The 11,990-nt window shown below is 35.2% G+C and overlaps 2 protein-coding genes across 2 annotated transcripts; both read right to left on the reverse strand.

The window, feature by feature from the left end:
* Positions 1 to 2,043: 2,043 nt before the first annotated feature.
* On the reverse strand, positions 2,044 to 2,457 carry LOC120216983 (egg cell-secreted protein 1.1-like). The gene has a single exon (XM_039214237.1). The coding sequence runs from the start codon at positions 2,455 to 2,457 to the stop codon at positions 2,044 to 2,046; it is 414 nt and encodes a 137-aa protein (XP_039070168.1).
* A 1,410-nt stretch (positions 2,458 to 3,867) lies between these two features.
* Positions 3,868 to 7,651, reverse strand: LOC120216984 (putative E3 ubiquitin-protein ligase LIN-2). The gene is made up of 7 exons (XM_039214238.1): positions 6,597 to 7,651; positions 6,359 to 6,495; positions 5,288 to 6,248; positions 5,053 to 5,200; positions 4,609 to 4,851; positions 4,218 to 4,527; positions 3,868 to 3,986 (listed from the first exon to the last, which is right to left on the reverse strand). Exons 1-7 carry the CDS (start codon positions 7,649 to 7,651, stop codon positions 3,964 to 3,966), a joined length of 2,877 nt encoding a protein of 958 aa, XP_039070169.1. The 3' UTR covers positions 3,868 to 3,963.
* Positions 7,652 to 11,990: the final 4,339 nt, after the last annotated feature.

Genomic DNA, 11,990 nt, shown 5'->3' on the forward strand with positions numbered 1-11,990 from the left:
TTATAAAAAATAGAATGAAAATAGATTTTTGTTCTTGTTTTATGAATACATATTGTGAACTCCACAAAGAAAAAAAAGAACAGTTTTATTTGTAAAGGGACAAAAAATTAATGTAACATAACTTGAATTAATTTATTTGGTTTGAGACTACTATTTGCTTTACATGTTTTTAAGATTATCTTTGTGAATGTTTTTTTTGGGGACATATGGCTATATTTTATTTTAATATTCTTAAGGAGTTGTTTTTTTTAGAATAGACAATTAATATAGTGTGAATTGCATATATAAAAGTTTAAGCTCATCAAAATCAATGGTTGTTTTTTTGGGGACATATGACTTTATGATTTTATAAAATTTTATTCTAAATATTTTATATTTATTTTAATAATGTTTAGTATTAGTTTTATTATATAATATTTAAAAATATATTTTTAGTTTTCATAGTAATTTTCAACAAATACTATTTTGTAACATAAATAAATTATGACAAATTAATTTAATCACGGAAACAAATTATGAAATAAATTTTTTTTTTCAAAATTAATAAATTATGATAAATCTATGTAGTTAGAATAACATATTAAATTTAATCAAAATAAAAAATTATTTCAAATTTATTTAGTCACAATATTTTCTCATAATAACACGGCAAATTTATTTAGTCACAAAAATCTTCTATATTTTCTCATAATAACACGGCAAATTTATTTAGTCACAAAAAATTATTTTTTGTTGCAATATATATTTTTGTCACAAAAATCTTCTATATTTGATGTTAAAATACAAGTTAATCATGACAAAATGTATTTCTCATGAAAAAATAGTTAATTGATTGTGAAACATATTTTGTCATGATATGTTAATTATTGTAACAAAATTTTATTGTTACAATAAATAATATAAAATGGTAATAAACACAATTTCGTCACAATATCTTTTACATGACGAGGTTATTCTAACAAACATGATAAGAAATAAAGTTCATGAAAATAAATATATCGTGACAAATTTAGTACCTTTAGTGATAAATAATTTTATTACAACAATAAAAATTTCTTGTAGATTCTTACTATTGCACTCAAATCTTGATAAAAGATTAAGCCATGGATCCATTTGTTTCCTTAAAAGTAGTTTTGGAAAAGAAAAAAAATGGATGTCCCTTGTTCCCATATGTAATGGGATAAGGGGGAGATAAGATAGTAAGCTGCCCCCAACACCAGGTTGAGAGCAGCTTCCGTAGAAGACCTTCAGATTATGAAATGCCCTCCGTGAGACTCGATCCCACGACCTCAAGGTTAAAAACCTTGTGCTCTACCAACTGAGTTGGATAGTCATCTCATAGTTTTGGAAAAGAAGATTTTATTAAATGGAAAAAGTTTAGGCAATAGTATTAGAAAGTAAATTTCATCATGGATTAGGTTACTAATATTGGATTCTAAAATATTTAGAGCCAAGTTTAACTTGCCTCCATTTTTTATTATTAAATTCTAAATCTAATCTTAACCCTAATCATACTTAGAGTGGAAGGGAATAAGGATTCCAAAAGAAAAAAAGAGAGTACTTCCAATAGGTCTAGAACTCATGACTTATGTGAATATAAGAGAAGAAATAGACAACTTCACCATCGGATCAAATATACTTGCTCACTTCATCCATTTTTAAATTTAATATGTTAATATTTTTATTATAATTTATATGGTTAAATATTATGTCCATGGACAAAAACTAATTTCAAAAGAAAATTCTAGACTCAAGTCCGTCCCCTTCATATTACCTTCTTTTTATTTTAAAAAATACAATATTAAAATATATGGTTTCATATTATTATTCTAATTCCATAAAGTATATATTTTAAATTATTGGACTGAAGAACTACACTAAATTTTAATCGTTTTGGTATTGATAGTTTAAAGCTTTGCATTTCTTTTTATCATCGGAATTCCAAACGCAAACATTTCCAAATAAATATGCAATGAAGATCATCATAAACGCTTTTTGATTAAGAACGTTATTTAATTATTAGATAACAGGTGAGAGATGAGCTTAGGGATCAGGTAATTTTGAGACACCAACACCATTAGTAACAGCGACGGATGGCGTTGATTGATCATCTTCATGATCGCAGTAGCCTTCAAGAACGTGGGTCTCTTGGGTTGTAAAGCCTAGTGCATCGATCATGTTGGGCCAACATTGATGGCTTACGGTACGAATTGCATGGCAACAGTTGTGTCCTATTTCGGTCTCACCATTCATGAAGAACATAATCAGCTCTCCTGTGCATGATTGAAGCTGAATCAATGAGCCCCAGCAGTCGGGTGATTCCTCATCCAACTTCAACCCACCCAACAGGTCGCTTCTTGTTGTCTTGGGTAGGTCTAATGGCCTCGCCTCAGCCATCAAAAGCATTCTCATTACAAACACAAAAACATAAAACAAGACCCCGCACGTGGAACCCATTTCTGAGAGATTTCGTTTGGTTATTGGCTGGAAATAGATTGCCGATACATATGGAAAAGACTGAATTGTTGTGGTTTATATAAGGATGGCAACATTGATGATTGAAAACTCTGGAATGTTGATAGGAAGAAGCTGATGAGACTCATCAGTTTTGCTTCATCAATTGCATGTTCACTACATTGCAATAAATGATATGAAAAACCTTTTTGATTTATCAAACAGGTTAAATTTTTTTTTTGTCCTTTCAAATCTTTAGTCTCTAGAAATCCTATATATTCAAACTTCAAGGCAAAGTTATAATATTAATGTCTTGGATGCCTGTCATTGATGAGGTGGTCTGAGCTAAGATTCATGTACTTGGAATCGGTGGTTGAACTTTGAATTGAAATATTCATTCGAGTGCCTTTCTAACTTTTCTCCCCCTTGCATATGGCCCGTTACTTGGATACCTTTGAGTTTGAATCAGAAATTATTAGGGGAGTCAGACATGTGAGGTTGGGGCCAACTCGACAGGCAGAGCAGCCGAAAGAACCATAAATTAGATTGGACAGGTTTTGTTGTAGTTGCTGTTGTTGATGCCATTGTATTATTCACTGGGAAAGCCTGCCCATTTTTTACCACTAGAAGACACCACCTCAAACTCATGCTGTTGGATTTATGTGACGTCAAGGGAATTCAAACATCCACTGCCTGCCATCCACATGCCATGACAGAGGAAGAGTTTTTTTCTCTTTAAGATAACAAAGAAGCTGTTGAGGTGAAACAGCTGGACGTTGGAATCATAGTGTCATTTCTTAGCTAATCAGACAAGACTTGTGACCCTCCATGGAAATAGGATGGTGACAACTGATGTACGTTTGTGAAAGTAGGGGAAGTACCCCTAAATCCTAAGCTCCAACAAACGAATGTCTGAACAAAAATGAAAACTCATTCAGTAGATGACAGTACATGGTACATGTCCTTTGTCTTAGGAAATCATAGAATTCAGTGGTTTTTACCATTGTTGTTCAATTGAAATCTGAAAAGTACATTGGAAAAACAGACCAAACCAAACCAAACATTAATATCTGGTTCAAATTTAGCCGGTAAATTATTTTAAGCCATTTAAGCTCTTCTTATCCTTAAAATTTTGAATCACGTCTTCCACAAGGAAAATAAATGTTGCAATGATCCATTCATTATTTGGGGGGAGATCATCTTTGTTGATTGGATATTTCTCATCTTTCTTAATCACTTCATTTTAAACATCAAATGTGCCATATGTTACACCACTTACAGACACTCTCAAAAGATGAAATGGAATTTGAAAGAACTACACGGTCACTTATGTCAGGGTGGTAACAGATTTCAGATGAGTTCCGGCATTGCTTTAACTGGTCTGGCCAGATTTCTTGGCTTCTAGCTCAGGCTATCGCTTCCTTGCAGTGTCGGTGAGAATCAGAAGAAGCTCGTAAACCATCCTTGCGGACTATGATTGCCAAGATGATTTATCTATGTCGCATCCAATTATGAAAAGATAGAAACGTATTCTATCAAAGATTAAAAGATTGAAATGTTGAGTAGGAGGCTCAGTAACAGTAAAAATAAACAGATAGGAAATGTTTTGATATCCCCATTTTCTGCCTGCATATAATATTTACTGATCATGAATTGCCAAGAACTTTGTCATGCTGATTCTCATTGGAGTTTATATGAACTATAGCATTCAGTAAAGAATAAGAAACTGTGACTAGCTTTGGAAATGTCCAAGTCTACGGTACCTGAACTTTTTATGAGCTTCTGCAATGTGATAGAAACAAGCACCGTTTCCTCAACCGCTCTGTTGTAATTTGAGGATTCAAGTAACTGAGGCACAAGTATTGAGCATGCCATGGAATGGAAATCTTTATCTGGAACTAGGTGGAGAAAGTTGCTCATCCAGGCAACAGTTAAGAGGCTTGCTCGAGCTAAACTAGGAATGCCCTTGGCCATAGAATTCGAAAGTGCGATCAAGAATCTCTTGTTGCCACTGGTTAGCAAGGCAATTGCTGCTCTTCTCTGCCATCCTTCTATGGCTTCCTTCTCTTCATGCTGGTGATTATTGTTAGGGAACAAACATTGTCGGTGTATGCCCTCTAAGCTTAAAAAAAATATCACAATTCACAGGCTTACCAAGATATCATCAACTATTTCCTTTGTTTGAAATGAGCTCCCTAAGTTTTCATTAAAGCCTACTTGTTCCAAAAGCCAGTTTTCTGTTGTTGCCTCTCCATTGTAAGAAAAACAGCCTCCCAACATCAAAAGAGCTCTGGCAGATTGTTCTTGAATTTTGTGGTTACACTTTTCACAATCTAAAGCATCTACAATGGACTCAAGTGCTTCTTCTCTGTAAACACTGAGCCTTAAAGGATCTCCCTGTAAAAAGGCTGTAATCCATGATTTCCGAATCAAAATATTGCATATTTGTTACTTTTTTTTTTGAATTAGCTAAAGTAAATGGAAGAAGATAGAATATCTGATGAATGTTATTTCTTTCAGTATTTGATAAGCATGAGACCACGAGTCTTGGACCTCTTGGTAATAGAATTCTGTGTGATGGCAATGAAATTAAATTACCAGAATGTCAAGCTGTAATAAGATGACTGCAACCAAGGGGCGTTCTTCGGGTCGAGATTTCTGTAGATATGCCAATAAAATGTGCTTGGTATTCAAGCCACCCAATCCATTCAGCAGATCATTTAAGAATTTGATTATCCGTGTTCTTCTGTTAAGATAACTTAGGTCATTAGGATGTCTTTGAACCACTATAACTAGTTAGAAAAATCATGGTAAATCATAAAAGATTTGGTACCTGTTTAGGCAGAGCAGCTCAGTTAGCAAGGCAATAACAGATCCATTAGATCCATTAGAATCCTTACGGTTATGGTTCCCTACGATAAGTTCTATTAGAGATGCCTTGTTCAATTTATCAGCTATGTAGTTCCGACAAGTCCCATCGGCTCGAATGCAGCAGGATATGATCATGGCAGCATTCTGCCTCTCAGGAACATCTCCAATCTCAACATTTCTTATTAGAAGGCTCAATCCCCCAAGAGAAACCACTTGACTCGCATTCTCTAAGTTCCTATCTTCATTAAAACCTGTTAAAAGTTGGTCTAGGAAGTAAAATGCTGCCACTTGGGGACTGCATCTTACTGTAAATAAAGTCTGCAACGGCTCTCCGAACTCTAAAACTCGAAGAACAAGCGGAACCCACTCTGTCGATATCATCTGTTTTGCCTTTGGCTTTAACAAGTAAAGGAGCACGGCAGCTTTTAAAAATAGACTACTATTTCTCAACAGTCTTAAGAAGATCTCAAGCTGTGGATCTGAGTTAAGTATTATCTGCCTATTCACCTCATCCCTAGCTACAAATTCTGCTAAAATCGATATTGCTAATTCGAGAATTTCATCCTCAGTGGAAGCAAACAAGACCTCGAGGATTCCCTCGACAACAGGAGCCTTTGCTACTGCAGCTTCTATGGCGGGATCACCATGTGATTCCAACCATGCTTTGGTCATTACCCGGATTGCGATTTCACACTCAGTTAGACTATACGAGGAGCAAATAGTAGCAACGGATTTACGTAGGTCACTCAAAAGAAGATGAACATATTCCTTACTTCTCATTGAATTATGTCTGACAACATTTTTACCATTTACCGAGCATTCTCTTGGTGCGCTCTGGCAGGTAAACAGCCGGAAATGATCTGATTTATGTGTCTGGCCATAATTCAGTTTTTGGAGTTCGAGGAATCTGGCTTGATGAACTTCTACGTGTCTTGGTCAAGTTCTGTCAAGTTCAGAAACATAAATGATACTCTCCAATCTAACGGTATCTTGAAAAAATGGAACTGTAGTTTTCAAAAGATACATAATTTACCCACATGAACATAATTGCAACCATTGTAGTCTTCTTCATCGGTGCGTTCATTTTCTTCTGCCTCAAGGTGACATATGTCGATTGATGCTCTGACCTTTAATTTCAACTCATTTGTCGTGCCAAACACAGTTCGATACCTTTCAAACATTTAGGCAATCAAGAACACAAGTTATAAAATCAACATAATTAAGTACGATAAACTTCATGATTGATTAAAATATCTAAACTATTAACTTACAAGTTTTTGTTGATTGAAGAACGCGAAGCAAAAGAATCAGATGATCGCCTTCTTGATGGTCCGGAACAGGGACTTGGTGGCAAAGGCACCGAAGGAACAGCTGGGGCTAGAGCCCCAATTTTAAGCCACTCTTTATAGTACATAGCGAACTTACCTGTTCCCATGTCCATTTGGTCATTGTAGAGCTTGCATAAAGCTTTCATTCTCTTCTCTTTCTCGCCATGATCAAAGTTAGAGAGAAGTTCGAGTTCTCGGTGGTACCAAACCTTAAGGTGAAGAAGATGGGGAAGGAACAAATGTTCCCATAGATCAGGAAGCAGGTGGGTTCTCGCTAGGAAAGCCGAATCAACAAAAACTTGAAGCAAATGCCTGGCCGAAATGCTATGGTTCTTCTCCAGCTTGTAAATTATAGATAAGTACAGCTGAGCACATGCAGAGAGATGCGAATTGGGAACACCGCAAGTTAAACCATTCCTCGATTTCTTAGAATTCAAGGAAGCAACAATGCTCAAAAGCTTGATCGAATTCCTCAACGATTTCACTCTAAGTTCCTTTTTGTTACCCGGATTTTGTACTAAGTTGTCGATGCTCTCAATACCAAGTTTCATATTCTCAAAAATCTCATCATCGGTGCCGGCTTTTCTCCTTGCTAAGCAAGAGTTGCATTTTTCTTTGATCATCTCCCTGAAACTCTCGTCTTTAATGTACCTACCGGTGTAGCCACCGAGAACCGATATCACTGCTCTAACGGCGACTTCATCGATTGCAGGCTCATCTCTCCTTGGAGTACCACTACCACTATCGTTTATCAGTGGCTTGGCTTTCGGCCTATCCGAATTCGATACCCTTCTAGAAGAAAACACAGAGGACTCATTTCGGGTAATGGTCTCCTCGGCCTTGAGCTTCGAATTTCCCAAGCTTTTCCGATCATGGCAGATGTATATAGGCAGTGCTATAGACTCGTCTGGGTTTGCACTGCTTCTGTTTTTAATCCTGATTTTCTTCCCTCTCTCAAACCCTTCTTCCTTGAGCAGTTTTTGCAAAGACGAATCCATTTTTTGAGAGATGTTCTTGAAGAAGCAAAGGTTAATGGAGATCAATCTACAAAGCTTCACTGACAGACCAAAAAAAAAAAAGAATATAACGAAAGGACAGCCATAGAAGAAAGAAACACGAAAATTTAGAAATTGCACAAAAAACAAAGAAAATTAAGACAAGAAGATTTTGCGGGTGGTGATATAGTGTTTTTGTCCCTTTCCTACGGTTAAAAAAATAGAGATGGACCAGACCGGTTTAATCCAGTTAAAAAGCAGTTAGCTCCCCGCCAGAAGGGGTTCGATCATTGTGAACCGGGTTTGAGATGAATTAAAAATAAACTACTTGTGAAGAAAAGGACGTTTTGTTCAGTTGTCCCAATCTAATTGTTTAAGAGGTATCAAAACAAGAAAACAGCATATCTTGGGAATGCTTAACATGTGATCCGCTTATGTAATGTCGACCCCAATTCGTGGAAAATGGACCAATTTGATGTTTCAAGGTTCTCATGCAAATCAACTTGGTTTATATTATCAGCTGCACAGAACGGCATGGTAGAAAGATTACTACTTGTTCTAGTTAATTCTTTTAGTTAACATTAGGCTACTATCCATTATTGTAATCACACGCCTTCAGTTTATGTATTACCTTCTCTTTTATTTGAAAATGTTATTTTATTCCATGTTTTTCTTTTCTAATTTATTTCATATTTTTAGGTGCAGTTTTCCATTTTAGGGGAGATGGAATAGATTTGTCCATGAATGATGCTTGACAACTGTCATTTTGATGTCAAAATAAATTCTTCTTCCCAATAGAATACAAGAAATACGTAGTAAAGAGAAGTAAAAGTCAATATTCAGGGACTTAGAAAAATTCTCAAATTTCGGTTTGAATTGCTTAAGCCAAACTATATGAATAATTTAAAACAAAGATTAAGAAAATAAACAAAGATTAGAAAAACAATTATAGTAAAAAGCAGCCTCGGGCCTCGTTTTGACTCAATTCGTTTCTGATAATCGAAATTAGATTTTCACTTTGAGATTCACGCCGGTTACAGTTTACAAGACATTATCCATGTAACTTGCTTTTCACCTTGGTAACCGATTTTCCCAAAGCCAATCTTTGGAAATTCAACTTTTAATTCGAACCAACTACGACAATTGCCGTTAGTGCAAAAACGGTTTTAGTTTAGGAAAAGCCCGACTCGGATTATGTTGTATCTCTGAGAATCGAACCTGATCTCAGTTTCTCTTAGCGGATCACCGCTAAGTGTGTTCACAGGAAGTCGGATATGCTATTCGCCGATCTTTCCTCTCAACTTTAAATCATAACAACATCCTGACCAACGAGCTCTTTTTGAAAACAAAGTGTTTTGATTTTTAAAGGATAGGTCGATTACCAATCTAATTTTTTCAGAAAACTAAGAGTGACATCCTGAAGATATTAGGTGTTTTTCAATTCTCACATATTGAATTGAGTCATCGCTTAGTCTTTCAGTTTATAAGAAAATTAGTTAATCATGACAAAAATCATACTTAGCATGTTTAAAAATAAAACTTAAAATAAAATAAAAACGAAAACTTGAAAATAAAGAAAAAAAGAACTTTATAAAACCAAAAACAAAAAGAAGAATGAAATCTAAATGATATGTTTAGACTTACCCTAATAGAGTATTTATAGCTTCTAAAATCCTAGAGATAAATATAAAAATTAAAAGAAAAATAATCCTAAAGATAATTCCAAATGTTTTTAAATTCAAACTTTAAATCTCCTAAGATATTTTTGCCCGTCCACATTCCAGAAGGTGCTGACTAGATCTTCTAGAAAACTGCTGTTGACTGAACCTTTTAGAAACTACCACGTCAGACTGTGTCATATCCAGTGTCGTGCTTATATCTCCAGCCGTAATCAAATAATAATAAAAAATGTAGAATGTGCCATCTTTACTGCTAATTCTGAAAAAACAAGATCATGCAAAAAAAAATAAACACAATACAACCAAATCAGCAACAATAAATCTATAAAATTAAAAAATTAACGAGCAAATGTTATCGATTTATAACACTCATCAATGCTACACCATATCATGATATGACGCCACTTCTCAAATTATATACTAATATATTGTAATTTTATAGTATCAAAAAAATTTGATACATATATTCATAAATATATTTCATAGCACTATAATTATAATGAAAATGTTGATATAACAATGTATTATATATTTTTGAATTATTAAAAATAATAAATACAAATGGGACAAAATACAGAAATATAAGAATGCTAATTTGAAAGGTCATACATGAATTTCATGCTAAAAGGGAACACACGTCGATCGCTTTCTCATTTACAACTCAAGTGGAAATACAAGAGAGAGATGAGGGGAGTGAATCAAGTGTCGGCCAGGTGTACCTGATAGTGGGAAGAACCATCATAGAAAAAAAGAAAGAAAAGTTTTTTTTATTTTTATTTTGACTTCTTCATGAACTACGCTGTAAATATGCAAATACCCAAAATTTTGGACCGTTGGATTGGATAGCGACCTGTCAAGAAAAATGATTCACGAGACGGTGGAAATTTTCATTTGTCAATAGCACTCGTATATGCCTCACTAATTTTTGTTTATTCACACCAACGAGTACATCAATAACTTTTTAAATAAGATGCCACTGAATAAAATAAGGAAGGGTAACTGCTCTATGTCATAGCTATCTAGGCTAGGATTGTGGATTGGGCGTTTTTTTTCGAAAAATCATCGATGATCGATATATTTATTGATCTAATACCGGTCAGATTATATTTCTTGATCTAACACCCTTAGCAGTAAAACGCACCTCCTGAATCGCATTATATGTTGATTTGGCGTCACGTGGGGTAAGGCGCGCCCCTGCACCGCGCTATATGCTGACATGGGATACACGTGGGTATAACGCGGATCAGGGGCCGCGCCTTACCTGTGTATCTGCCACGCATCAGAAAGGCGCGCCCCCTGCCCCGCGCTATATGTTTAATTATCATACCCCGACGCTTCACACCCCAATCCTCCTTATAAATACTCCCATCCTCAATCACTTTCATCACACCAAATTCTCTCAATTTCTCTCAAATACTCTTATTTTCTCTATTTAAGGTATATTTTATTATATTTTTAATATTTTGTATTTAATTTATTTAAGTATTTTAATTTATTTAATATTTTACTTATATAATTTTTTGCAGATATATAATGGAAGGCGGTCTACTTCGCTTGGGTGTAAATCATATATCTCGACACTTTGCTGATACGGTAACATTTTAACTTTTTAATTTAATTTAAATTATTAGTAATAATTTGTTGATTTATTTAATGCATGATTATTAAATTAAGAATTAATTTTTGTAATTATTTATTTTTAGGAGAAGGACCGTGTATTAGATTCTTTTATTAGAAACCTTAAGTTAGTGATACCTAGCCGTGTCTTGCCGTATTTAGTAGAGGCTGGATTTGATTACATAGGTAGATATCAGGGTCACTGTAAGATAAAACCAGACCTTATCTCTGTCTTAGTAGAGCGGTGGAGGCCGGAGACCCACACATTCTATCTTCCGTGCGGAGAGTGCACGATTACACTTGAGGATATTGTTATGCACCTGGGGCTTCCGGTGGATGAGGATGTTGCTATGCACCTGGGGCTTCCGGTGGATGAGGATGTTATATTAGGGATTACGTAGGGTTTCTGGACTACTTTGTGCCAGGAAAATCTAGGACGTGTCCCGAAAAGTTTTAACGGTGGTCGGATACCGTTAAATTGGTAAGATGTCAATTTTCGGGAGTTGAGCGAGGAAGCGTCTGAGGATGAAGTTAAAATGTATGCACGGGAAAACATACTGCAGCTGATAGGAGGGTTGTTGATGCCGGACAAATCGCGCAACCAAGTTCACTACATGTGGTTGCGACATCTGAGCGACTTTCATCTGGCCGGATCATTCAGTTGGGGCTTGGTAGTTTTGGCTTTGCTGTATAGTGAGATGTGTCGAGCCATTGACTACAGGCGTAATGCTATCGGCGGATGTCTCCTGCAGCTGCAGTCTTGTGCATGGTATCGATTACCCTTTTTATGTCCCGTTGTGAAGAACCCATTCGTATTTCCACTACTCCTAAGGTAATTATAAAACTGATTTCGTATATTAATAATTTTATAAAGCGTATAATAATTTTTTTTTCCTTGAATAAGTGGTCTACTGATAGGAAAAATCATCAAGAACTACCTGATGATTTAGAAAAACTTAGGGTGCTAATCGATCAGAAGGCTGACACACATGTATGAATTTTAATGTTTAAAAATCGATTTTAGATTATAGTTATATAATTAGATT

Source organism: Hibiscus syriacus, unplaced genomic scaffold (assembly GCF_006381635.1).
Source record: "Hibiscus syriacus cultivar Baekdansim isolate YM2019G1 unplaced genomic scaffold, ASM638163v2 tig00110174_pilon, whole genome shotgun sequence".
In the NCBI taxonomy this organism is placed as follows: Eukaryota; Viridiplantae; Streptophyta; class Magnoliopsida; order Malvales; family Malvaceae; genus Hibiscus; species Hibiscus syriacus.

Coding starts and splice junctions, on each gene's coding strand:
- LOC120216983 (XM_039214237.1), bottom strand. CDS start 2,457: ATGGGTTCCACGTGCGGGGTCTTGTTTTATGTTTTTGTGTTTGTAATG.
- LOC120216984 (XM_039214238.1), bottom strand. CDS start 7,651: ATGGATTCGTCTTTGCAAAAACTGCTCAAGGAAGAAGGGTTTGAGAGA. Junction 6,496..6,596: donor TCTTCAATCAACAAAAACTT/GTAAGTTAATAG, acceptor AATGTTTGAAAG/GTATCGAACTGTGTTTGGCA. Junction 3,987..4,217: donor GAAGCTCATAAAAAGTTCAG/GTACCGTAGACT, acceptor AATCTTTGATAG/AATACGTTTCTATCTTTTCA.